The following is a 26,766-nucleotide window of genomic DNA, read 5'->3' as shown; positions in this document are numbered from 1 at the left end:
CCGACGACGATACTGAGATGCTCGGCGCGGAGGGACTTGGATTTAATTTCGACGCTCGTTGGGTTATTGATCTCGCCGGCCCGTCGATTCCAGCTTGTCGCATAAGAATGCGTTGCAGCGCTGCATCGAGCACGCCAAGCTTTGGCTCGCTAAGTCGGACCAACCCATTGAGCCTAATGCCAGTGTAACTTGTAAAGTTTCGATCTTTTTATGAAATATGTTTAGTTGGTTTTTGCAAATTATGTGGTTGATTCTCTGACATCGAAGTTTTAATTTTTATGTAGATGCCAGCTTGAGAGAGAGACTTAGTAAGATTATGGCTTCGGTCTACTTTACTACTACACCGGAAATGAAAGCTCCAGTGGAAGTTGCTGCGGCAGCTGCTGCTGGGAACTATGCTCCTTTTCAGGTGCAGGTGCCTGTCCAGGTGGAAGGTGAAGTTGCACACTTCCAGCAGAAGGTATAACTTGATTTAGTTTTAAGTTTTGGCTACTTGTGATATGGGGTCTGCTTTTTATTGTTCCAATAACAATGTAGGTGCTTAGTTCATTATGATCTTTTGTGTGTTTCGATTGTGATGCATGATTTGAAGTCATGATTTTGTTTTTAATTCTTAGTTCAGCATATCATCGAAAGAATTATGTTTAGAAAAATTAAACAATGATATAAGCAAAGAAAATCTCCGAGAAATGGTATATTTGTGTTGGTTGCTTAACAAGCTGTGCCTCAGAACACATAAACTTAGACATGTTATGTGGGCAATTTAGCATGAGTAGTATACCATCTTTTCTTTTTAAGAACATTTGTCTTCTTATATTCATGCTTATATTTTTCTGTTGGTTGATGGAAACGTTGAAGTGCAAGATGTGGTGATCTGACTCTGTTTCTGTGGGGCATAGTAGTGTCTATCATAAGTTTAAAGAGGGTTTAGTTGACTGGAAGCTGGAAATTGGTAGAACAATCTCAGGAACTAACTACTGTGAGTAATGAGGTGTTGGCGGCTTATGTTCCCTTCTAGATGCGAGCATTTTGGAAACTATGAAATAGTGAAAGATGTTTTCTTTGTTGAACTGGGCAACATAAATTAGAATAGTGCAGATTGATATTTAGTGCTACATGAAACTCTGATTATTTGAACCACGAGCAGAATTAGGTCTCAACTGAGTTCGTATTTTATTTTGTGGGCTCAGAAGTTGTCAATTTGTGAGCATTCATTTTTGGGTCTGTGTGCCCTTGCCCCCAAACGTGATCTGTGAAAAATTTATGTGCTTCTTGTATATGTGACAACAATAGTCATGATTATTCTGAATGCTATGCCCAATGATCATTAAAAACTTTCTAACATGCATTGATGTATTTTGTTGTGAAATTGAAATTTCATTATCTCCCTTACAGCTGAACCACACATATTAAAAGTTTTTTGTATCTATCTTTTTCCACTACTCTTTAAGATATTTGATATGATGTATATATGCTTAGAACCTTCTAGCCCTTTTGGGTAGGTAGTTGTTGGTTCCCATCTCACTTTGTATAACATGTTATGTACAACTTTGCCGCCATCTAAAATGTTTAGTTGTTTGTAACCCCATTCGACTGAATCTGAGCCATATTATTTAAAGTAGTCTGTTGGGTGTTTTGGGCGGTGCTCTCCAAAGATTATGTTTTGGGGGGTTTGCTGCCACCTACTTCCCACTCCGCTCCCTTTAGGGATTTTTGCTCATGAATCTATGGTGGTTATATTTCAGTCTAGTTTAGTAAGTCTGGTTGCTGCCAGAGGATACATTTTAGTGATGCGCCTGTTGTATTTCAGCCTAATCTATTTGCTTTGGCATTGGCCCTTATCTCCACTGCATTTCTCCTGAACCCATTGTGCCTGTTTTGATTTAAATGTAACTTGAGACTTGTGGAGGACGTATGTGAACTTGTCCACTACCTAAATTATATGATTAACAAGTTTGGAGGCAGACTTGACTACCATTCTGCAATAAGTAAACTTCTGTATCGGCCATACTTGTCAGAGGTTTGAAGAGGGGCGCGGGGGAGGGGGGGCTGTGTCTGGTAGTGGTGGTGTAAATTCAAATAGGGGTAACTTTTCACAGATAGGCAGGGGTACAATACATCTTTTTTAGTTTACCTGGGAGTTCTTTTTATTTGCATGTGAGAGATGATTTGAACGAGTGCATTGGGATCTATCCAAAACTTCGAATCAAGATTGTCTAATGCATTTCTCTTTCTTATATATTTATAAGATATAAAGATATCTTTACTTTTTTGGTTTAATCTGGTATGGATAACAACTTGAGCATGCAATGTTTACTTGTTTCCTTTTGACGATACATATGGAATAGCGATCTTTATTTCAACTCCATTGTTATGCTGTTTCTGGTCACACCCATTTATAATATATTTGATTACTTGATTTTGTTATTGTTGTTGTTAACTGAGCAATAGCAATTGGTCAAGTTATAAGTGTTGAATTTTCTGTATATGCTCTGTAGGATGAAGACACAGCAAATTTTCAAGGAAACGAGACTGGTGATAACCAATCCAGTCGCACAGAGGAACTTCAGAAGGTGGTGCTCTGTGCTTAGCATTCTACAGTCATTCTTTCTTTTTTAGCATTTTACTGTCAATTCTTCCTGGAAATTGGTTTTATTTATTTATTGAAATGGGGGACGTTCTTGCTTTGCAGGATGAATTAGAAACAGAAAATCCTTCTGAGGTTGTCTCGGTTCAACAAGAACAAGCCAAGCTAGAAACAGAACTAGAGTACAATCAAAGAGATGTAGAATCTGAGCAACAGCAATTTTCACGCAGGCCATATCAAAACCAAAGAGGTGGTCGTGGTGGAGGTGGGCGTAGAGTAAACACCAATGGCCGTGGAGGTCGAGGCAGTGGAAGAGGAGGTGGACCCTACCAGAATGGCCGCAACCAGTTCTATGACCAGCCTGGAAATTATTATCCGAGGAACTACTATAACAATAGGGGAAGGGGCGGTAGAGGTGGTGGGCCCTCTTACAACCACCACGGTTCCGCAGCTCAAGATGGCCATAACTCGGCCAACGTTGGAGTTGCATCATGACAATACTGTTAGTTTCCATAGGATGCTTCTTTACTAGTTTTTATAATGGGGGTTGTGGTTGGGGGTGGGGGTGAAAACGTTTTCTGCTTTGCATGAAATATTGTTTGGCTGTGAGTTCTGCCGTTGACGAATTCACCATCCAGGACGTCTTTTGGTCTTTTGTAGTTTCAGCTCATGCATTTTGTGGTCAAAAACTTTGAAGGAGGTAACATGTTGCAGTATTTTTGGGACATGATTTGACTTAATTTAACGCAGGTGCCGGCCTGCCTGATGATTAAATTTCCCCCTATGAGTAGTTCAATTATATCATTTCTCAAAGACCCTGATAAATAAATCTCTTGATGTGGCATATGTTCATGGTTGCTGGTGTCCGTGACTGCGACGGTCCCTAATTATGCTGATGGATTTTTTAATAATTGAATTTTGACATTCTCATTGAGAGGGGTAAGAACATAATAAACTTACATGCACTGCATGGATACTAAGACAAGAACCCATGACCTCTCTTAAGAGCAACTCCACCCATAAGGGCTAAGTCTAAGGCAAGGGCAAGCAAGGGCTGCCACTATTCACATGAATAGTGGCAGTCTTGTCATTTGTGGTTCCACTCATGAAGACTAAGTTTAGAACAAGTCTAAGGTAAATACTATTCATTGTACTTTATTTTCTATTTTTTTATACTTTAAACCATTAATTTTGATAATCTTTTGTAATTAAATTTTCGGATAATATTTTTGGTTGTCACGTGTCCATTTTTTTCAGAAAAGATTTTTAGATGAGAATCTCGATTGCCATGTGTCTTATTCCAGATAAAATTTTCGGATATTCATTAAAAAAAAATTATAATCTCAGATTTCAGATAACATTTTCACCCTCTAAAATTGTGTCATGTGTCCCATGTCAGATAAGATTTTCAGATATTTAAAAAAAATTATAATCTCATATTTCAGATAACATTTTCACCCTCTAAAATTATGCCACGTGTCCCATGTCAGATAAGATTTTCAGATATTTTTTTAAAATTATAATCTCAGATTTCAGATAAGATTTTCACCCTCTAAAATTGTGCCGCGTGTCACTCTATTTTCTGAATCCTTCTATAAAACTACACCATCAACTCATACCTCTCACACCATCTCTTATCTATTCCTTCATTTCTCAGATTTTACAAAACACATTCTACTCTCAATGTCAAACTTGAGAAGGGTGTTAGAGAGGCAACAGAAAGAAATGGAAGAAATCCGGTATAGACGTGCTGAAGAAGATCGGGACGCCGATGAAAAAGAGGAACAAATGCTTGCAGCAGCGGTGTGTATGCTTAATCAATCAAGGCAACACCGTCGTCCTCGTGCCCCAAATGTGGACAGACGTAGAGAGTCTCGGGGTAAGAATCTCTTGGAGGATTACTTTATCCCAAATTCGTTATATCCTGCTCATAAGTTTCGAGAGAGATATAGAAGGCAGCCACATTTGTTTCAAAAAATCATGCATGATATTTGTAATTACGACACATACTTCATTCAAAAGCATGATTCTGTTGGAGTTTTGGGTCTTATCCCGGAGCAAAAACTTACAGCTGCTTTGCGGATGCTTGCTTATGGGGCATCTGCAGAGCAGGTGGATGAGATTGCAAGGATGGGAAAATCAACTATCCTAGAGTGCTTGGTGAGATTCTGTGATGCATTGGAAAATTTGTACACGAAGGAGTACCTTCGCAAACCCACGCCGAGGGACCTGTAAAGGCTGCTACAAAAAGCAGAGGCTCGAGGTTTCCCAGGCATGATTGGAAGCATTGATTGCATGCACTGGCAGTGGAAGAATTGTCCTACTGCTTGGCAAGGAGAGTACGGGAATCGAAAGGGCCAAAAAAGTATAATTTTGGAGGCCGTAGCTTCATTCGACTGTTGGGTTTGGCATGCCTTCTTCGGGGTTGCCGGATCTCAGAATGACCTCAATGTCCTTGGTCAATTCCCGGTGTTCGACGAGGTATTGCGAGGTCATTCCCCCCGGGTCACGTACCAAATCAACAATACCGTATAATCTGGTGCGTACTACCTTGCCGACGGAATTTATCCTAGGTGGACGACATTCGTGAAAACAATTCAGAATCCCCAATCCGAGAAGGAAAGAAGCTTTGCTTCCTTTCAAGAAGGTTACAGGAAAGACGTGGAAAGGTGTTTCGGTATCTTGCAAGCTCGTTGGGCAATTATCAGGGGTGCTGCTCGGATGCTAGACGAGGAGGTGCTGCGGAGTATTATGATGACTTGCATCATCCTCCACAACATGATTGTGGAGGATGAGTATGGCTACGATGCTCCAGAGGTGTTTGAACCCGATCCCATGAACACGGCGTTGACAAGAATATATGAAAGGCCGATGGGACCAAATGAACTACCAATGGAGTCCGAACCGTTAGTTCGGGATGGTCGATTCAACAACCCCATGATTGATCGTTATGAAGAAATGCAATCTTCATATGTTCACGAGAGACGTCAAGTTGACTTGATCGAGTACTTGTGGGAGATAAAAGGCAATCACAATGGATGAAGTCCAGATTAGTGCTTTGTTTGGAATTATGCTTTGTTTTTAATTATGCTTTATTTTGTGTGTGGTGTTTTTTGGAATTATGCTTTTATTTATTATTATTATGCTTTTATGTATGAGTTGTTTTGTGTGTTGTTTGCAATAAATTATGGTTTGGTTTTAATTAATCTTTGTTTTGATGCTCAAATATTTTTAATAAAGTCATATTATTTAATGCTTTTTTTATTTAATGAAAAGGAAACAATACAACAAATTAAAGGATAATACAACAATACAACAATACAACATATGGCAAAGGTGTTTCAATACAACCTAATGGTTTTCATCATTTAACCAATCCGTATTGCTAGGTCCGTCGTCATGGAAAAGTTTTCTTCTAATCACATCCCTTCGTCTATGCTTCCAATAGGCCTTTGTTTCAGGAGACATATGGCTCGTATCCATGGCCATAATTTTCATCTCTCTATCATCCATGTCTTTTTCTTGTGCATGATGCTGTTGAATTGCAAATGTTTCCTCTCGTGCCTTGTCTACTTCATTTCTTTTCAAGTCTCTCTCAATTCTTAGTGAGGTGTTCTTAGCTATGTGCTCCAATAATTGTACACATTCATTGCTCGAAGTGCCCCTTCTCTTGGCCTTTGCCGCCTTTCTTCCAATAGGTCTAGGCGGACGTGGGAGTGGTGACTCCGTTTCCATTGGGGAGTCCAATGGCGAATCGGTTGATGGTGAATCGTGGAGCGGCGTCTCATTCAACACAACCGGCGGACCGGTGGGAATAATTTTGAATCTTGAACAATCCTTCACAACTTCCCAACATTGGAAATGCACGAAACTTTTTTTGCCTTGCCCCATGGCACCGAACCACATTTGTGCTTGTATGATATATTAAAAATAAATAATTGGAAGTGCAAGAAAAAAAAAATTATTATGCAAGAAAATATAAACTATTTTGAAATGCAAGAATAAAATTGATTATGCAAGAAAATATAGACAAATTGGAAATGCAAAAAGAAAAAAAAATATTATGCAAGAAAAAGAAATAGAATATGCACAAAAAAAAGTTACATTAAATTGATGAAAATGGCAATTATAAATATTTTACCTCATCGGATAGATTTTGACCGCTTCGAATGTTCTCCCTTGCTTTTGTCAAGGCATTTCTCCATTTTTCTAACTCTTTATTCAGAAGTTTCCATCTACTAGACAACGCCATTTCGGTCCGAATGGAACCCGATCTTTGACAAAATTCTCTATGAATTTTGCTCCACATATGATGGAACTTCATCTCATTGCCCGTGATAGGGTCATGACTAACGTTCACCCAAGACTGACACAACGCAATATCTTCCTGAGTTAACCACGAGCCTCCGGTTGGAAGTGAAAAATGTGAGTGGAGAGTACAAAATATTGGAATGAGAAGAGTTTGTACGGAGAATTGGTGAGGAAAGTGAATAATGTGAGTGGAGGGTAAAAAATATTGGGGATGGAGAAGAATTGTATGAAGATTTTGTGTGGAAAGTAAATAAAATGGTTAGGTATTTATAGGGAAAAAAATATATAATTTTTTCGTATTTTTAAAAAAAAATTTCAGAATTTTTTCTAATTTTTTTGCAATTTTTTAAGCCAAAAAAACGAGGACCGTCGGATTTCTGGAAAAAAACTATCGGAGCATCCCTGTCGCGACACGTGGCACTTGCACGTTGGATGTTGTCAGGGCTGACGTCAGTGCGCAGAAATGAATTTTTTTTTTACCGTTGGCGCCTGTAATTCACGCGCCAACGGTAAAAAAAATTTGGTTTACCGTGTGCTGACGTCACAAAACTCTGGCTAAAGCCCAGGCCGAACTTGCCCTTGGGCTTGCCCGGGCTCGTAGGACCCAGCAGCTGCCCGGGCCGATTCTCTCGCGCTGGAGCGCGGTTGGGCTCGCCTAGGGGGCCTTTCCCCCGGGTTGGGTCTTGCGATGGCGTTGCTCTAAGGGAGTAATTGCTCCAACTAATACACATCCACATCCGATGACGGTTTATTTTTGGACAAACTACAGTAAATCCGTCCAACCTCTAAGGTCATTTATGAGTTCATACCCGATTTTGGGGACATATACGAGTACATACTCAACGTCGCGGAAAACTTACAGTTTGCCCCTCCGTTAACGAGACCGTCAGGAAATCCATTATCTGCCTACGTGGCATTTGTGGGACCCATTTTTTAACTAACGTGGACTCCACATAAGAAATAAAAAAAAAAAAATAAATGAAAAAACAATAATAAAAAATCCACACACCCAAAAAAAAAAAAAAAATCTCATCTTCTCCTATTTCCCCTGCCTTCCAGCCTGACCTCCAACCCACCCTCCCCACAGCTCTTCCCCACCTCCATTAGATCTGACTCTCTTCAACCCAAATCAAGTTGCCATCTCTCTCTCTCTCTCTCTCTCTCTCTCTCTCTCTCTCTCTCTCCGCCCCTTGGTTTCACCTCCATGGGGCATGGTGACTGTGTCGCTTTCTGGAATTTGACCCAGTTTGGTGCGAGACCCGTCTACGTGCTGGAGAGAAAGGGCAGCAGCAGCAAACAAACATCTCCTGATTTTTACCATCATGGTGATGATGGGGGAAAATAAATGATGATGATCGTGCATCAGCATCGAAAGTGATAAGGAAGCGTATCAAAGTAACAACATGCATGGGATTCATCTTCATCTCATCAATCCAAATCAAATCTACCCCCTTTGCCATAAATGCTGCCGTTTTGGGAAATGGATGAAGAAAAATCGCCCAAAAAAAAAAAACTCAAAGATTATGCTTTCTTAGATGGGTTTGTTAGAAACAGTGAGAAGCATTCGGTTTCTTCAAATTTTCACATGCTTTCAATGTGTAGCAAGCAACCATTTTTGTGAAAATTCCATTATAATTTATATGTTGGTGCTAGCATATGTGAAAAGTTTGAAGATTCATTTTCGTTTTGAAGCATTTCAGAGAGCTGGTGATTCTGGGTCCAAGTTATCAGTTTTGTCTTGTGAGCCTTTGTTAAGTGCTTTGTCGAAGGAAAACGATTTTGGGTATGTTGATTGCGTGTATAGAGACGTGATTAGGAGGAGAATTGAGCAAGGAAAAGGACGTTTGTTCTTTAATTGATTTTTTTTTTCTGTTTGACTATCAAGGATCTGGTTGCACGGCCCCAAACCTCTTATTTGAACACGACCTTGTGCCACCCAGATCTAAGCAATAAGTCGAGTCACAGGTCGAGGAGGGTTTGGATCGCGATAGCTTCCTCTTCTCCTTCCATCCTATGCGGGTTGGGTGGTTCAGTAGTTCGAATATTGTGGTGTTATATGGGGTTAAAGCACCCAGAGTTATATCTGGTTGAAGAAATTAGGTGGGGGAAGAAATCTGGGGGGGAAGGAATTGGGAGGAAAGGGGAAGAAATCAGGAGAGAGAGAGAGAGAATCTGGGTAGGGTTTTTAATTTTTTTTAAATTTTAAATTTAATATTTTTAAAATTTTAAAAGTAAAATTTTTATTAGAAAATGGGTCCCATAAATACCACGTAGGCAGATAACGGATTTCCTGACGATCTCGCTAACGGAAATGGCAAATTGTAGGTTTTTCGAGACGTAGAGTATGTACTCGTAAATGTCCCCAAAATCAAGTATGAACTAGTAAATAACCCTATAAGTTGGTGGGTTTATTGTAGTTTACCCTTTATTTTTTATATGTTGGTTTGATTTCGGGATAAAGTTTGGTCATGTCTACTACAAAATCCATTTAGAATAAGATGTACCTCTACTCTACATCTCCCAAATAAATTAATCAGCGAATGAGATGCAAACTATGCCTTTTTGGCTTTAATTGGCCCCCTCTCTCTCCCAAAGCAAGATTATTTCTTTTATAATCTTCAAAAGCATATCTACTTGCCATTAAACAGATTGAATTTCATTGGTGAGAAGTAGAGACGAATAAGGAACGAATTGAAAATCAAATGAGTCCTAACACCACAAATTATCACTGAATTTTTCATCTTTGGAAGAAAAAAAAAAATTATAAAACTTTTTCAGATCGGTCCGATATAGTTGCTTTTTAGCTTTTTTTTAGTGGTCTTCATATTTTGCTCTTCTTATTTTTTTTCCTTCAATCATAAATGAAATATGAAGATGTTTCTAGCCAAAAGAAATATAAAATTAAAAAGGAAAGAAAAACATGTTGTATTTTTTTGGGTTTCAAAAAAACATGTTGTATTTGTTACTATATATTCAGCCGCAATTTGGGTCTCCCTGTGATTGGATGATATAAATGCTTTTTCCAAAAGCGATTATCATTTGTGGTTTGGCTTTGTGGGTGGTAAGTATGGTAGCTTTTGCTTTATGTGCATGCATGGGTGGCACGCAACTCGGACGAAGCAAAACATGGGAACCCTACCTGTAAAGTGAAAAAAACAAGATGCCCTTTTTGTTCTTTTATTTTGGCTAAAACTTAAATTTATTTTATAATTACGCTGACTTTTAGTTTTAAATTGGATGCTAATGGAGAGAGAATATATTTATCCCATTCTTCTCCTTGCGGTAAGTTCTCCATTAACATATTTTACTGTTGATACGTTGTTTTCATTTCTTTTGACGTCAGGTCACAAAACTTGCTCTTTACTTGCTTAAATTAGGGTTTCCTTCCCTGTCAGTTAAAAAGAAGGGTAAGGCCCAATCATAAATCTCAAATCAACTCATAAATATGAACTTTAAAAAATGTTGAAATCACAAAGATTTTATTAGTGTAGTGATTTGGAATAATTGCTCTCTCGGACAAGATATTAGCGGTCCACATAGTAGAATGATAGTTGTGTCAAACATGCAATGAATCGGGTTCCTTCTTATAGGTCATCATTCAACTTCCTTTTGCCCACTGCCACTATATAAACTCCCCTTGCCCACCACTTACAAATACCCCAATATTTCTTTCTTTGTTTATTAATTTGATCAAACAAAGAAGAAGAAGAAGAAGAAGAAGGAGAAGGAGAAGAGAAAATGGGAGGCAACTTATCACACATTCAAGACTACTCCGATGATGATTCATCACGCGGAAAGAAGTCTCGCATCATGGCCTTCCATTCCAAGGACCAATGGAACACTCACTTCAATGCCTCCAAAGAAAGCAACAAACTGGTACTTATATTTATAAGTTCTTTCTCTCTCTCTCTCTCTCTCTCTCTCTCTCTCTCTCTCTTTGAGTTTTTTTGTTGTTGTACTAATTTGCATGGTGGTGGCGGTGTTGATGAAAAAATATATATAGATGGTGATAGATTTCACGGCAACATGGTGTGGACCTTGTCGAGCCATGGAGCCAACATTGAAGGAGTATGCTGATAAATACACAGACGTTGAGTTTATCAAGCTGGATGTAGACGAGTTACCGGTATATATATTTTAATTTATTTATGCATGATGAATTTTTGTTTCTATATTATTGAAATAATAATAAGGATTTGAGCGATTGATATTAATTGTATACATGTAGGATGTGGCTAGGGAGTTCGGGGTGCAGGCAATGCCTTCATTTGTTTTTGTGAAGAAAGGGGACGTGGTTGATAAGGTCGTGGGGGCCAGGAAGGAGGAACTCCAGAAGAAGATTGAGAAACACAGGAAATAAAATAAAAATAATAATGAAGGTTGAAGAAGCTTGAAGAAGCTTGATGGCTGATGCTCAGAGTAAAATTGAGCTCGATCGATCGGGAATATGATGATGTGGAAATAAAGCCAACAAAAAAAGAAGAAAAAAGAAATAAGGTGTCTCCATCCCCTGACTTCGTTTCTCAGAGGGGAGATTGAATAAAATATGACCCTAAGTTATTTAATTTTCATGCATGGAGTTATGGTGTCTGTACGTAGGTATTTCACTTTTGATTTTAATTTGAAATGTCTTCTCTTGCTCTCCTTCCTTTTATAATCCGACTCAATACCAGTATACTTAGAACTCATGAATTATCCAATTCAATGCAATCACAATTCACAACTTGCTTTAAAATCACAAATTTGATCCCTGCAATATAATCAGCTAACGTTTGGTCTAGTAATCTCTTTTTCGTAATATAAAAAATATTCTCAACTTTTCATCATTATTACAAAAATAAAAAGGTAGGTATGTTCGTACATTTAAGCACTCCGTCACATTCTTATCACTATGGTATTGTATATTCATTGGCGCTCGTGCACACGTTGAGCATCACCTTTTCAATCCCACCACAAAGAAAAAGAACAAAAATGGGTGATGCTCATCAAATGCAGGCCACAAGGGGTCGGTAGTGGAGCTTGGTGTTTCCTAATTAGGAATTAGAATTTTTATTATGAATTGGAATTCTTATCAAGAATTGAATTTCACCTATGAAAGATTCATGTATTTTGGAGGAATTCAATTCTTTGTGGAACCCACAGAATTCATATGATTCACATCACAGAATTAAAAAGTAAGTAGAACCCACACAAAATTAGGAATTGAATTCTTAATTTTGGAGGAATTCAATTCTTGGGTGAGAGGTGATATTCCAATTTCAGGAGAATTAACTCATTAGGAATTCATCTTTTTTACCCATTATATCCTCACACAATTTTAAAATTTCCAAATTTTCCATATACTTGAACTCAATAATGAGGACATTTTAGTAATTAGCACCACTGCTACCCCAATTCCATATGATTTAATAAACAACTTCAATAGGAATTTGGAATCTAATTCACCTAGGTATTCAACTATGACTTAAAGACATAGCCAGCAATACGTTGGACTTGGAGGTAGAAAAATATGCCATGCCCTCTAAATGTTTGTACCATCAGGATTGAGGACCACCAACCCCAACGGTTAAGCAGAGACAACAACATGCAATGAATTCAAGCAGACTGACTTATAATATATGAACACGGACCAAAGTCTGTACAAGCTTGTAACTCCAATTCTCCTCAACCACTCAAATGTATAGGGCATTGTCCGCAAAAGAAATAATCAGAGAGAGAAGAAGCTTGAAGCTAAAACCAGTTCATCATTTAAAAAACAAAACACATTATACAAATGGTTTTTCCATCATTCTTAAAAAAGAAAGGACTAATAGCTATTTGCTATTACACTGATTAATTTGAAATGGAAGGCCCAATCCAACCCTAAAAACTTTGCTTCCTAGTATGCACAATTAAGCAGTGGAAACATTAAATATTTACAAAATTGATCTTAATTTGCCAATTAGAGTTAATGGACTTGGCATCCTAGTTAGGCATGAACTCTGATCAAACTAGGAATTAATCAGCTCGACCAAGCACCCGTCTCAGATCACTTTTCTGTTCTACACTCAGCTTCGATGGAAAGACGACGTCAAACTTGATCCTGAGGTTTCCTTTCTTGGTGGGATCTTTTGAGATGGGCATTCCCTCATTAGGGATCAATTCCTCATGACCAGGTTTAATTATATCTCTCACTGGGATCATCAGAATCCTTCCGTCTAAGGTTGTCAGATTGACGAAAGTCCCCGTGAGAGCCTCGAGTAGAGATAACTCCTGAGTGACCACAAGGTCATTCCCATCCCTCTTAAAAACACCGTGGGGTTTTTCATCGACCACGAATATAAGATCTGCTGGAGAGACTCCTGGTTCTTGGTTGCCTTTATCTGGGAAGGTGATTTTCGTACCCTTCTTCCAACCAGGCTTGATGTCTATCTTTAAGATTTCCTCAACTGTCTTCGGCTTACTGCAACAAAGTTTTCTGAAAATTAGACAAAACAGAACTAGAGGAGAGAATCATTCAAGGGCAAAAAAGTTTTTGTTAACTAAATGTCTAAACACTTATTACAAAGAAATTTGGTTACAACAGACTAAGCTCAGGGCTGCTCTGTAGATTTCTACCCAGGACTCAACCCTAAATCTCCAAAGAATCATCAATTCAACACCAATTCGCAAGCTACTAGATTGCTAAGTGATTAAAACAAAGAAAGGACAATCTTCTCAAATTAAGAAACTTCATGAGGCCTTAATTCCCTTTCCCTTTACAGGAGGGAGACAAACAAAATGAAATCTCACCCAAAATCGTTCAAGTAAAAGTCAAGATCAGCTAAACATCTCCAAATGTCTGATTTAATTAATTAGCAAACTCAAACACCTACCCAAAACAAAGCTACTCAATCCAATTTGAACCACATAATGTATATATATGCTTAGATCAAACCAAATTAAAGTCAGTGAAAGAGTCAACATGCCAAAAACACTCTAAATTAGAAACAATACAAACACATCATTTTCCAAAAATTCCAAATCCCAATTAAAGAAAAAACAAATTTTGCAGCAATTCCCACATATAAATATATAAAAGGAACTCAAAAACAGAGACACAGAGAGAGATTAGAGCACTCACCCAAATTCATCAGGAACAGTTCTTGAAATCCTCATCTTCCTTCTGGTCCCTTTGTACAAATCCTCCAAACTACACACCAACTTACTCTCAATCGCCGCAAGCTTCTTACTTTTCCCTCCACCGCCACCGCCATAACTACCATTAAGGCTATTCTTCTTCTTAAACACCCTGTCTCTGTCCCCAGATCCGCCGAAGAACTCGGCAAAAATATCATCTGGGTCACCATAATTGAGCCCTTCCTCGCCGTAGATGTCATAGATCTGACGCCTCTGGGGGTCGCTGAGGACATCGTAGGCCTGGCAAACTTGCTTGAACTTGGCCTCTGCTCCTTCGTTGTCAACTGGGTTCTTGTCCGGGTGCCACCTCATCGCCAACCTCTTGTACGCCTTCTTCAGGTCCTCCTGGGTCGCGTCCCGGTTCACTCTCAGCACGTTGTAGAAGTCCACGCCCATCTGATTCTCGAATCAACGGCTCCGCTTAATTTTCCGCTGTGAATTAAAAGAGAAGAATGTCGATATCTGCGGGTTTGAATTTGAAAAACCAGAATTATGAAATGGGGGCAATCGGAGAGAAAAATCGGCGAGTGGGCCGGTTGTGGAAGTGCATGGCGAGCAAAATCCAAACGAAACGAAACGCGGTTTTTCTAGTTTTAGATTTAGAGTGTGGAGATTTTTGAGCGCTTAGTTTGGTACGCGTTTCGTCAGTGTTGTTGTTGTCGATAAGGTAGGTTGCTCCAGGAGCAAGAAGGACACAGTTGGTATTAACATTAAATAAAAACCACAACGTGCAGTCAAGTGGGGGGAGCTTGAAGAAACAAAGTATCTTTGTAGACTTTTTTTTGTTTCTTTTTGTTTTTGGTTTTTTTAAGAATTAAAAGAAAATATTTACAGTTGCACAGATTCTGGTCGGTCGTTGATGCTGGTGATGAGGTGAGGTACATAGAATGAGTGATAGATGGCCGCCATCTCTGGACACGTAATGTTTCCACAACACGACACCGTTTTCTACTTTTTTATTTAGTTAACTTTAGTTAATTTAATTTAATTTAATTTAATTATTGATTGTTCATTACGCCGCCCTTTCCTCTTCCAAGCTTTGCTATGTGACATTGTGAGTATGTGTGATCCAATTTATTCTTTCTTGTAAAGTATAGTTGTAATTTTGTGGTGTCGACCGACTTTGTGGCTTTTAATAATAATGCAGCTGGCAAGTCAAGTGGTGAATTGGATTGAATTACGAAAGCAGCAATGCAAATGGTGTTAGTTGTTACTTTGCTTATTGGACAAGGAGTTATTGTCAATGTCAATGCTACTTTGCATTTCGAAGTCTAACAATGTCTCTTAAGTCCTTTTGAAAAGAGAAACTTCCCTACGTAATATTAGGAGTGGACATCGAGATCAGAAAATTAGAACATTAAGTCATATTGGAAAGAAAAACTCGAAAAAAAATGTGTGGACTAAAAAAGTCAACAAACTAGCATCGAACTAAACCAGATTGGTTCAAATCAGTTTGATGCTAGTTTCACACCTTACACCGGACAGGGACCGGCCATATATTTTTTTATTTTTTTTTAAAAAAATATTTAAGTTCAATGCTAAATTTCTAATCTCATAACTAATATTTCCCCAAGTTCAACATCAAAGCACCTCTCTTTCCTAGGCCCAATTATCTATTTTTGTATGAAATTAGGTCATTTATGAATCAGACCAGACCACACCCACTTTTACGTCATATCACCTATCCAAAAAAACGAGAGATAGAGAGAGACAATAAAACAAGAATACATAAATTTTACTATTGTTTGCGAATATTTCTAAAGAGAGTACTTTTATAAATCTCAAGCGTTTTAAAGTTTTTGTGAAACGTAATCAAAAGCATTTCTTCTTCTTCATAGAAAGGAGATTGACTACCTACAACTTACGAGTGCAACTTTTGTATTGGATGCCACCATAGAGGTCATGATATCATCATCATTCACATGATCAAATGGCACAGATGGCCCGATGAGTAGGGTGGTGGTAAAGCTTAGCCTACTTTGGCCTTATTCTGGTGGGGGTGGTAGGTCGCTCTCAAACGTGATGATCAAAATGTAGAACTTATTAAGCCTAAGCAACTAAAAATACTTACCTTGATTTGCCACAAAGTTGTCGAGATATGTAAAATTGGTACACGTGATCTTCTCCTCAATTTGATTCCTCACACACTCATTTAAGATAGGTGAATACTTTAGTGTAGGTTGCGTAACTGATTGAGCATGAGCAATTGTATTTATATGCATCTACTTAAGAGTCTTACCTATCAAGAAATTCTCAAATAATCCTTTTCACAATGAAGTAGGAATCCTTCTAACTCTTGTATTAGGAAAGTAATACAAAATGGAAAGATGGATAAAAGCGAAAGTTGTGGTTTTCCAATTCCATTAGGAAAGTAACTCTGGAAACTGGAAAGTTTAAAGGACTTGGAGAGTTTGGCTTATGAATTTAATTAGGAAATCTTCTTTAATTTTGTAGGTATAGAGAAGGTCAAAGGTGAAAATGTCTTTATTTTCTAAGTGTGCTTTTAGTTTTACTCTTTAAAAGTAACGGTCGGACACTGCCACTTGAATGAGAACAATACAAGCATAGAGTTATTATTTAGTGTCGTTTGGCAATATTTATTTGGGGTGATAAGTGATTTTTAAAAAAAATTGAGAACCCCAATCCGTTTGGTAAACTATGAGAAAATCACTTATCGTTAAAATTGTTGTAAGAGAAAATTATAAGGGAAAACAGCTAATGAGGTGCTTTCATTTGCTGATTATACGGGAATCAGTTTCGAAGAAGCGTTTGGTTTAATGAAATTTACAAACTTCCGAAAATACCCCAATCTATTTTCACGGAATCTCTTCTCATCGTGCGTCTTCTCCTTCGCATCCCTTTGCTTCTTCACGTCATCTCTTTCACAGAGTTCTCATTCTCTCGAATCTCTTGTATTCTTCCTATTATTTTTTTCTTGCTGAATCAAATGAATCACACTCCTGAGAAGCCACAAGACTCATGTATGACGCATATTATGTTTATTTCTTCCCTCTTTCTCTTTAATTTCTAGGGTTTTAACTTCAATAGTTGTTGTTGTTGGTTTTTTTTTTCTTTTCTTTTTTTGTTCATGTTTTTGTTTCCTTGTTTATTATTATTTTTTCTTCAGATTATGGTGCTTTGTAATCCTTGCGTTTGGAGATTTGTGTAGCTATTTATTATTGTTGTTTTTCTACTTAGCCTATACAGGGGATTAGATTGGCTTTAGTTTGGTTTGTATTCCTATGAGTTGTGGCTAGTTTGGTTTGTTTTGTAATTCGCTTGTTGTTCTTCTTGTTATTTTGGAGTCCTAAGTTGTGTCTTTGGCTTCCTTGTGAGTTGTGGCTTGCCTTTGTGGGTAGATGATACCATACTTAGCTAGCAGCAGAGTTGGCTTACCTCTATATGTCTCGGAAGGGTATACAAATTATTTTAGAGTTGCTCTAAAATTATATTCTTCTTTATGCAGAGAGTTCCAATTTCCAAAGGTATTGCTTTCCAGTTTTATTGATTTATTCAAATCCTTCTTCATAATATAAGCATTTTGTTTTTCTTGTTGTGTGTTTACCATCTTGCATTTTTTGCCTTCACCCTCATGGTTCTCCAAAACTAATTGCAATTTGAAGCTTATATGAACAATATATTTCTGTTTTTTTGTTTTTTTTTTGTTTTTTAATGTTTAAAATCTTGATTTTCATGAGTGTCTGTATGTTGGGTTAAGGGCTATGGTGATTGACTGAGGACAAGTGTTTGTTGGCTGCCTTAATTGCATAATGTTGCCTTGTGGGATTGGTTGGTGAGATTTTAGAGGACTTTGCCTGGTGCTTTCTAATTTCCATGGTAGAGAATAATTTTTTTATTGATGGAACAGAGTATGCTTGGGTATTCTTATTAGGATAAAAGATGTGGGCAGCAGAGTGCATAATTCAATACTTTTTCTGTGGGCTGTGGGGTGGAGAAAATTAGCAAGGATGGATCTGGTATTTTGCCTTTATGAGTTGGTGACCACCTTTTCTATTCATTCTTCTACACATAAAGGGAATAAATTGTACTTGTTTTTTCTGGGTAATCTCATTACACCTTAAGCATTTATAAGTTAAGATATATCTATGATTCCATTCTTTTGTGCTTATATATATATATATATATATAATGTTTTTGTTGCAATAAGATGACAAAAAAGAATAGTAACTTTACCACAACTGAAAATGTTGTAAGTGGATCTCGAAAATTGTCAGCATTGATGCATAACAAGAAGATAGTCCTATAGCACAAGAAATGGAGGAATTGAGAAATCATATAGCTTCAAGTTTAATGAGTTCATCTTGTTTAATTTTTGTTATGACTATATTATTGACTGAATATTTATTTTTAATGGAATATATTGGATTTAACTTAAAACATTAGTTTAGAGCATTTGGATACAAATATTTAATTTTCAACATAATAATTTATTTATTTTATAATTAAAATAATTTTTAAGGTGTGATGGAAACATATTTAATACAATATATATATATATATATATATATATAAGTGAAGGTAAAAATGCTTTCCCTTTTATCAAACACTTGAACAAAAAAATCATTTTAAGAGCAACTCCACCCATTTGCCCTTAGCCATGGCAAGGGTGGAGCTAGGGCAAGCACTATTCACGTGAATAGTAGTTGCCCTTGCAAATAGTAAATCGTTTCTCCACCCGTTGCCCTTAGCCATGGCAATTACTATTCACTTTTTTGTTTTTTCCTCCTATTTTTTAATGAAAATAATTAATTTGGGTAATATTTTCAGATAAGATTTTCGGATTCCTACGTGTCAAGACTATTCATAATCAGATAAAATTTTCGGATAAGATATTTGGATTCAAATTTCGGATTAATTTCAAAGTTCAAATTTCAGATAAATTTTTGGGTTCAAATTTCGAATGAATTTCAAAATTCAAATTTCAGATAAATTTGGGTTCAAATTTCGGATGAATTTCAACATTCAAATTTCAGATAAATTTGGGTTCAAATTTCGGATGAATTTCAAATTTTGAATTTCATACAAATTAGGGTTCAAATTTCGGATGAATTTCAAATTTCAGATATGATTTTCATCCAATAAAATCAAGCCACGTGGCATGTCTATCTTGCCAAATTTTTCTATAAAACCAGAGTCTCAGCTCATACCTCTCACACCACATCTTTCTATATTTTCATTTCTGAGAGTTTATAATTCATACTTCATTCATTCTGAATGGAAGAATTTAGGAGATGCTTGGAGAGACAAGAGAGAGAAAGAAGAGAGAGAAACCGTAGAGCAGATGAAGTCAATGAGTTGCAGAGACAAGTCGATGAGCAAGTTCTCATAACAGTGGCTTTGGAAGAAGAAGAGAACCAAGGTCGCCGCCATAGTTCACAAGCCGGCCGCCGCCGGAATGTGGAAAGACATAGGCATTCTAGGGGTAAGAATCTTTTGGAAGATTATTTTATCCCAACTTCTTTGTACTCTGATGTTGATTTTCGAAGGCGATTTAGAATGCAACCTCATTTGTTCAATAAAGTCATGCATGATATTTGCAATTATGATGCATACTTTGTTCAAAAGTGTGATGCTGCTGGGGTTTTGGGGCTTCTTCCGGAGCAAAAGCTTACAGCTGTTATACGAATGTTGGCATATGGAGCATCTGCTGATCAGGTGGATGAGATTGCCCGGATGGGGAAGTCCACTACGTTGGAGGCTTTGGTAAGATTTTGTCAAGCTGTTGAAACTCTGTACACTAGGGACTACCTGCGTAGACCTACTCCCAGGGACCTCCAACGGCTTCTGCAAAAAGCCGAAGCTCGAGGATTCCCTGGAATGATTGGTAGCATTGACTGCATGCATTGGCAATGGAAGAATTGCCCAACTGCCTGGCAAGGTGATTATGGAAATCGAAAAGGCCAAAAAAGTATCATCCTTGAAGCGGTTGCTGGTTTCGACACATGGGTTTGGCATGCCTTCTTCGGAGTTGCAGGATCACAAAATGACCTCAACGTGCTGGGTCAATCCCCCGTCTTCAACGATGTATTGAGAGGTCAGGGCTCCAATGTCACCTATGAAGTCAACAATACAGTATACCAGACAGGATACTACCTAGCTGATGGAATCTACCCGAGGTGGACGACTTTTGTCAAAACCATTCCAAATCCCCGATCCCAGAAGCAAAAATTATTTGCTACATATCAAGAGGGATATAGGAAAGATGTCGAAAGGTGTTTTGGCATCCTTCAAGCCAGGTGGTTGATTATTCGAGGTGCGGCCCGCATGTTTGATGAGGAGATCCTCAGAAGCATTATGATGACTTGCATCATCCTCCATAATATGATTGTGGAGGATGAGTACGATTATGATGCTTTAGAGGTCTACGAACCGGATCCAATGAACACGGCTTTGACACGGATTTATGAAAGACCCATGGGGCCAAATGGAGAACCGTTTGAGCCGGAACCGTTGGTGAGGGATGGTCATTTGATGACCCGAATGATAGATCGATATACGGAGATGCAATCTTCGTATATTCATGAAATGCGTCAATTTCACTTGATGGAGCATCTATGGGCGGTGAAAGGCAATGAAGATTAATGATGGAGAATAGATGCTTTGCTTATGTTTTATTTAGTATGGTTTGGTTGTGTTTTTATTTTTATTGTGCCTTGTTTGTACTTTTAATTTTATTTTTATTATGTTTTGTTTGAAGTATGGAATATGTTGAATAAAAAGGTAATTTATTGAATGCTTTGTTTATTAAATAATGAAATGTAATACAAGTCATTATGAATTACTAATAAAATAAAATACATGAATTATAACAACTTTAATAGAAAACAACTAAAATACAAATACATAAAAGATATGCTAACTAATTTAATGGTTTCCATCATTTAACCAATCCGTGTTGCTAGGCCCATCATCCCGGAAAAGTCTTCTTCTCATAACATCCCTTCGTTCTAGCTTCCAAAATTGTTTTGTTTCAGGGGACATATGACTTGTATTCATCGCCATGGTTTCCCGATCTGTCTTGTCCATATCTTTTTTGCGCAAATACTCCCTTTCACGTGCAAACTCAGCATCAAGGGCCAACTCGTGCTCTTGGCGTTTTTGCTCCATTTCTATTCTTATGCCGTTTTGCCTTGCAATTTCCTCCAAAAATTGTGAATTTTGATTGCTTGAATTACCCTTCTTCTTTGCCTTCGCGGCCTTTCGGCCAATGGGCCTCGGCTCCTTTTCGATGGGTGAGTCTTGACTCATAGGAGAATAAAGAGGTGAATCCGATGTCATTGAATCACGGAGTGGCGTCTCGTTTAACACAACCTCCGGACCCGTTGGAATAATTACGAAGCGTTTGCAAAATTTCACCACCTCCCAACATTCATGATGGGTGAAACTTTTTTTGCCACCCCCGGTTGCACCGAACCACATTTGTGCTTGAATCATCTATTGAACAAAAAAATGGAAATGCAATAAATATTTAAAATATATTGGATATGCAAGAAATATTAACAACATATTAAAAATACAAGCAATATTAACAAAATATTGAAAATGCAAGCAATATTAACAAAATATATACAACATATTGAAAATGCAAGCAATATTAACAAAATATTGAAAATGCAAGCAATATTAACAAAATATATACAACATATTGAAAATGCAAGCAATATTAACAAAATATTGAAAATGCAAGCAATATTAACAAAATATTGAAAATGCAAGCAATATTAACAAAATATATACAACATATTGAAAATGTAAGCAATATTAACAAAATATATATATTAGGAGATTAAACTTAATAACACAAAAATTATAAAATACTTACCTCGTTAGTACGATTTTGCCCACTTCTATAGTTGTCCATCGCTTTTGCTAGGGCATTTCTCCATTTTCCCAACTCTTTATTGAGAATTTTCCACCTACTGGATAATGCCATCTCCGTACGAGTAGACCCCGGAATTTTTTCACAAAATTCGGCATGAATTTTTTTCCACATATGAAAAAATTTCATTTCATTGCCGGACACGGGACAATGACAAATTTGGAGCCAAGCCTCACACAAAGAAACATCTTCCATTGTGCTCCAAGCCCCTCCGGTTTCGATAGAAGAAGCCATAAAAATATGAAATCAAAATGCTAGATGAAAAAGAGGAAAATGTTGTGTAAAAAGAGTGAATATTAGTAGAAGTATAATGAAATGTAAGAGTATTGGTGTTGAAAGTGAAGGGTATTGATAGGTATTTATAGAAAAAAATACCAGAATTTTTTAGAATTTTTTAGAATTTTTTTTCATATTTTTTTCACCCAAAAAAGCCTCAGCCGTTGGATTAGAAAGGAGAAGCAGATCGGAAGGCACTGAGCGCGACACGTGGCAGCCTACCGTTGGCGCTGGCGTCAGCGCGCGCTGATTCAAAATTTTTTTACCGTTGGCGCGTGCATTGCACGCGCCAACGGTAAAAAATTTTTGACAGCCCTAGCTGACGTCAGCGTGACGCCAGCGCTGACGTCAGCACCCGCGTTTTGGACCTGGGGCTGGTTTGGCCTTCGGGCTGGCCCGAGTTGGTGGGTCCCACACCAAACCCGGGCCTGGGCTGCACGCTGGAGCGAAATTTTTTTTTTTTTCTGCCCTTACCTCGGGCTGGGCTCCTTCGCTGGAGCCACTCTAACATAATACCATTTTTAGTCATTATACAACGCTCACAACACTTTCACACAAAAAATTTACCAGACACTTAGAAACTGATTATTGTACCAACAACACTTTTAACAAAAAGTTTACCTAACGCTAAACTGATTTCTCTCACAACAAATCTGACATCGATTATTTTCACAGTACAGCAATGTCAAACTGGATTGTTGAGACCTAAAAAATTCAAGGTTTGGCCCAAATAAATTCCAGGCCCAATGCGATACTTTACCGAGAAGAAACCCAATTTGGGTTTGCGAAAGTTCGTCATGCACACTTGCACAAGCCACGACCATGTGCCATGCCAAAATATGCAATTCGTCACGCTAAGAATTGAAATAAGCCTATAAAAGGCACTGGCTCTACAAACTCATGCTAATTATCCCGTCAAGCATAATATCCCTTTTCAAAGACGATAAAATTCAAGCACATCAATCGACATGCAATGCCAAGCGGAAAATCATTATTTTACACATAGCTAGGCTACAAGCTTAAGTGGGCTCAAGCCATGCAAATGCCCGGAGCTTGCTGAGTGGGTTGTGGTATGGATGGTAACGAGCTTTCATGAGGCCCATTGATAAACCAAGAAATGGAAGTTTTGGGCTGCTTCGAAGTCCCAAAACTCAAGCCCATTTCTTGAGCCCAAATATGTGGGTGAGCATAAAGGAGAGAAAAAAGCTCAATACTTTAGGAAAATAGCCCAATACTTTAGGAAATAGGTAGCCCATTACTTTATAAAATGTGCCCATCACTCTAATAAAAATGGTCCATCACTCTAGGAGGCTGGCCCATTCCTTTAGTACACTAACCCATCACCTTAGGAAGGCCCAAATGGCCAAGAAAATATATGAAAGTCTCTAGCACATAGCTGGAGACAAAACAACTACAGAAGCCAAAAGCCACTCACGAAAGTGGACAGCTGGGAGTCTCCAGCACATGGTCAAGAAACAAACCCAAGGCAAACCACTTGAAGAACCAAAGGATATTAGTGCACGCAGCACCCTTCAGACCAACATTGTTACCCATCTCTTTCTCCTACCAGCTCTTGTCATGATAGGGGAGAAAAGAAAGAGATATGATAACCAAAGATAGGAGATTGCCACTGAAACAGCTGCGGGAAGGCTCTAGAGCCTCCAAAAATCTTGTCTTTGAGTGTTTGGGCTAAGGAATATTTCACAAAATAGGAATGAATCAAAAGAAGAGAAGAGAAAAGGGGGGGGGGGGGAGAGAGACTTGGCAGATTTGAGAGGAACCATCTAGGGTTTCTTGGGAAGAAAGAGTTTTCAGCGCCTATACAAATAGGCATTTCCTACCCATCATCAAAAATCACACCCACTACTTCACCACTAGCTATAACCCACATCCAGAGAGCAAGTATTATCTCTCACTCCTAAAGCCCTGCAATTTCGTGCCCTATTCCTCCATCTCCTCCCATTTTCTCTTATGGCAAGCCATTTCAGAGTCTGACATAGCTTTTGTCAGGCTGCCAGAAAATTACTCAACACACTCATTGTTCTTCTCATCTCTCTCTCTCTTTCTCTCTCTCTCTCTCTCTCTTTTTAACGAATCCTCTCAAAATACCCTTCTTCCCTTACCTTAAACCCTTGTTTCTCATTGGAAATCACAACCCTCTCTCTCTTTAATGCTAAACGCATGACTCATTTGCTTCCATGCCACAAGCCTCTCATGTCAAGCTAAGTATTTATCTGTAAGCGACTATTAGTTTTGCTGGTGAAGGTAATCAAAGTGCTGACTAAGGCTCAGCTACCTTTTCGAAGTATTTTTGGAGTCTAATTCTTGAACTCAGACCAATGGGCAATTTTCACACATTTGGCTCTTTACAACAGCCCAGGCTTGCAGTAGCTGCCGGAACGAAAAAGTCCCCACAATGATAAACAGTAATTTAAATTTAATAATTGACAAAGAAATACATATAATATTCGTATGCATAATAAAATATGTAGATATTTTCATATTCACACGACAAAAAATATATAGGTGATTTTTTCATAAAAGATAAAATAACAGTGTGCTTATGATCTCTCACGGCGTTGCAAAGATTTGGCAGCGCGGCAATGGTCCTGGCAATCACACCAACCCCACGTCCTCATCATCATCTCCCTCTTCACAGCTCCAATAATGGAGACTCACGCACCCACCTCCACACCCATCTTCTCCACCTGTTGAACGAGTGTACGGACATGTCTCAGCTCAAGCAGATACACGCTCACACATTGCGCGCCACATCGACCACAAACCCACACACCCTCTTCCTCCATAGCCGAATTCTCCATTTCTCTTCGCTCGCCGATATCAACTACGCGTTTCGGGTTTTCAATCAGATTGAGAACCCCAATTCGTTCATGTGGAACACTCTCCTCAGGGCCTGCGCACGAAGCTCTCAGCGCGAAGAGCAGGCCATGTTGCTTTACTGTAGAATGTTAGCTGACGGGGTTGCTATGCCCGATCAATATACGTTCCCTTTTGTTCTTAGAGCTTGTGCCTACTTGTTTGCCTTGTCCGAAGGGAAACAAGCGCATGCCAACGCTGTTAAACTTGGGTTTGATTCGGATGTTTATATTAACAACAGTTTGATTCATTTGTACGCTTCTTGTGGGCGTTTGGAATTGGCGAAGAAGGTGTTTGAGAAAATGCGCGAAAGAAGCGTTGTGTCCTGGAATGTTATGATTGATTCGTTTGTTCGGGCTGGCGAGTTTGAGACTGCGCTGAAACTGTTTGGTGAAATGCAGAAGATGTTTGAGCCCGATGGGTACACAATGCAGAGCATTATAAATGCTTGTGCTGGTTTGGGTGCTTTGTATTTTGGGATGTGGGCTCATGCTTATGTGTTGAGGAAGTGTGATGGTGGTCTGGCTAACGATGTTTTGATAAACTCTTCGTTGATTGATATGTATTTCAAATGTGGGTCCTTGGAAATTGCTCAGCAAGTCTTCGACAGAATGCCAAAACGTGATGTAAGTACATGGAATTATATGATTCTAGGATTTGCCATGCATGGTCAAGCTGAGGCTGCCTTGAAATATTTTGAACGTTTGGTTAAAAGGGAGACCTTTGCGCCCAATTCTATCACATTTGTTGGTGTTCTGAGTGCATGTAATCACAGAGGCATGGTAAACGAAGGACGCAAGTTTTTCGAAATGATGGTAAACAAGTACAGGATTGAACCCCGATTAGAACACTACGGATGCCTAGCTGATCTCTTGGCACGTGCCGGCTTCATCTACGAAGCATTGAATTTGGTGACAACAATGCCCATGAAACCCGACATTGTAATATGGAGGAGTCTTCTTGATGCATGTAGTAAGCAGCACGCTAGTGTTGAGCTAAGTGAAGAAGTGGCCAGGCAGATCCTCGAGTCTACAGGAGGCCTAGGAGGTGTTTCTAGTGGTGTTTACGTGCTTCTGTCAAGAGTATATGCTTCAGCTAGCCGTTGGAACGACGTTGGATCGATTAGAAAACTAATGACAGATGACGGTGTAGTGAAAGAGCCCGGCTGTAGTTTGATAGAGATAGATGGTGTTACCCATGAATTTTTTGCAGGGGACATATCTCACCCTCGCAGTAGAGAAATATATAGGGTTCTGGATGTGTTTAAAGAAAGGCTTGAATAAGGGGTCATGACCTAGTGAGAGAATAGCCATTGCTTTTGGGCTCTTGAGCTTGAACCCTGGCGTGCCTATACGCATATTCAAGAACCTGAGGATATGCAATGACTGCCATAAGGTAACCAAATTGATCTGTAAAATATTCAACATGGAGATTATCATGAGAGATCGTGCTCGATTTCATCACTTCAGAGACGGCATCTGCTCTTGTATGGATTATTGGTAACTTTTCATAGTTGTATGATTGTATCACGAGTCAGCAAATGTATAGAAAAAGGCTATTTGCCAACATTTCGTCGACATTTTTCAGGCAAGAGGCTTGGCGTTTGCCTTCGCACGTTGTTGTGAGAGAACAAGTCACATTCTAAACAATAATTAAA

The 26,766-nt window shown here is 38.5% G+C and overlaps 4 protein-coding genes and 1 long non-coding RNA gene across 5 annotated transcripts; 4 read left to right on the top strand and 1 right to left on the bottom strand.

Annotated features, from left to right (window-relative positions):
* Positions 4-3,377, top strand: LOC18792465 (heterogeneous nuclear ribonucleoprotein U; the record flags this gene model as incomplete). The annotated part of the gene is given in 5 exon segments (XM_007223404.2): positions 4-75; positions 77-191; positions 285-460; positions 2,499-2,573; positions 2,693-3,377. Coding segments are annotated over 5 exon segments (828 nt in total), but the record flags the coding sequence as incomplete, so codon positions are not given.
* LOC18789644 (thioredoxin H2) lies at positions 10,544-11,584 on the top strand. Its single transcript, XM_007226054.2, has 3 exons — positions 10,544-10,774; positions 10,902-11,024; positions 11,127-11,584. The coding sequence occupies exons 1-3, from the start codon at positions 10,637-10,639 to the stop codon at positions 11,256-11,258; spliced, it is 393 nt and encodes a 130-aa protein (XP_007226116.1). The 5' UTR covers positions 10,544-10,636; the 3' UTR covers positions 11,259-11,584.
* LOC18793528 (dnaJ homolog subfamily B member 1) lies at positions 12,622-15,001 on the bottom strand. Its single transcript, XM_007223136.2, has 2 exons — positions 14,001-15,001; positions 12,622-13,340 (listed from the first exon to the last, which is right to left on the bottom strand). The coding sequence occupies exons 1-2, from the start codon at positions 14,450-14,452 to the stop codon at positions 12,896-12,898; spliced, it is 897 nt and encodes a 298-aa protein (XP_007223198.1). The 5' UTR covers positions 14,453-15,001; the 3' UTR covers positions 12,622-12,895.
* Positions 16,859-18,171, top strand: LOC109946568. Its single transcript, XR_002269690.1, has 2 exons — positions 16,859-17,037; positions 17,949-18,171. It is a non-coding gene; the product is annotated as an uncharacterized LOC109946568 (long non-coding RNA).
* Positions 24,729-26,688, top strand: LOC18789601 (pentatricopeptide repeat-containing protein At1g59720, chloroplastic/mitochondrial). The gene is given in 2 exon segments (XM_020565592.1): positions 24,729-26,385; positions 26,387-26,688. Coding segments are annotated over 2 exon segments (1,776 nt in total). The 5' UTR covers positions 24,729-24,835; the 3' UTR covers positions 26,613-26,688.

Source organism: Prunus persica, chromosome G1, assembly GCF_000346465.2.
Source record: "Prunus persica cultivar Lovell chromosome G1, Prunus_persica_NCBIv2, whole genome shotgun sequence".
In the NCBI taxonomy this organism is placed as follows: domain Eukaryota; kingdom Viridiplantae; phylum Streptophyta; class Magnoliopsida; order Rosales; family Rosaceae; genus Prunus; species Prunus persica.
The sequence above is the reverse complement of the archived record's forward strand: the minus strand, read 5'-3'. Positions and strand labels throughout refer to the sequence as shown.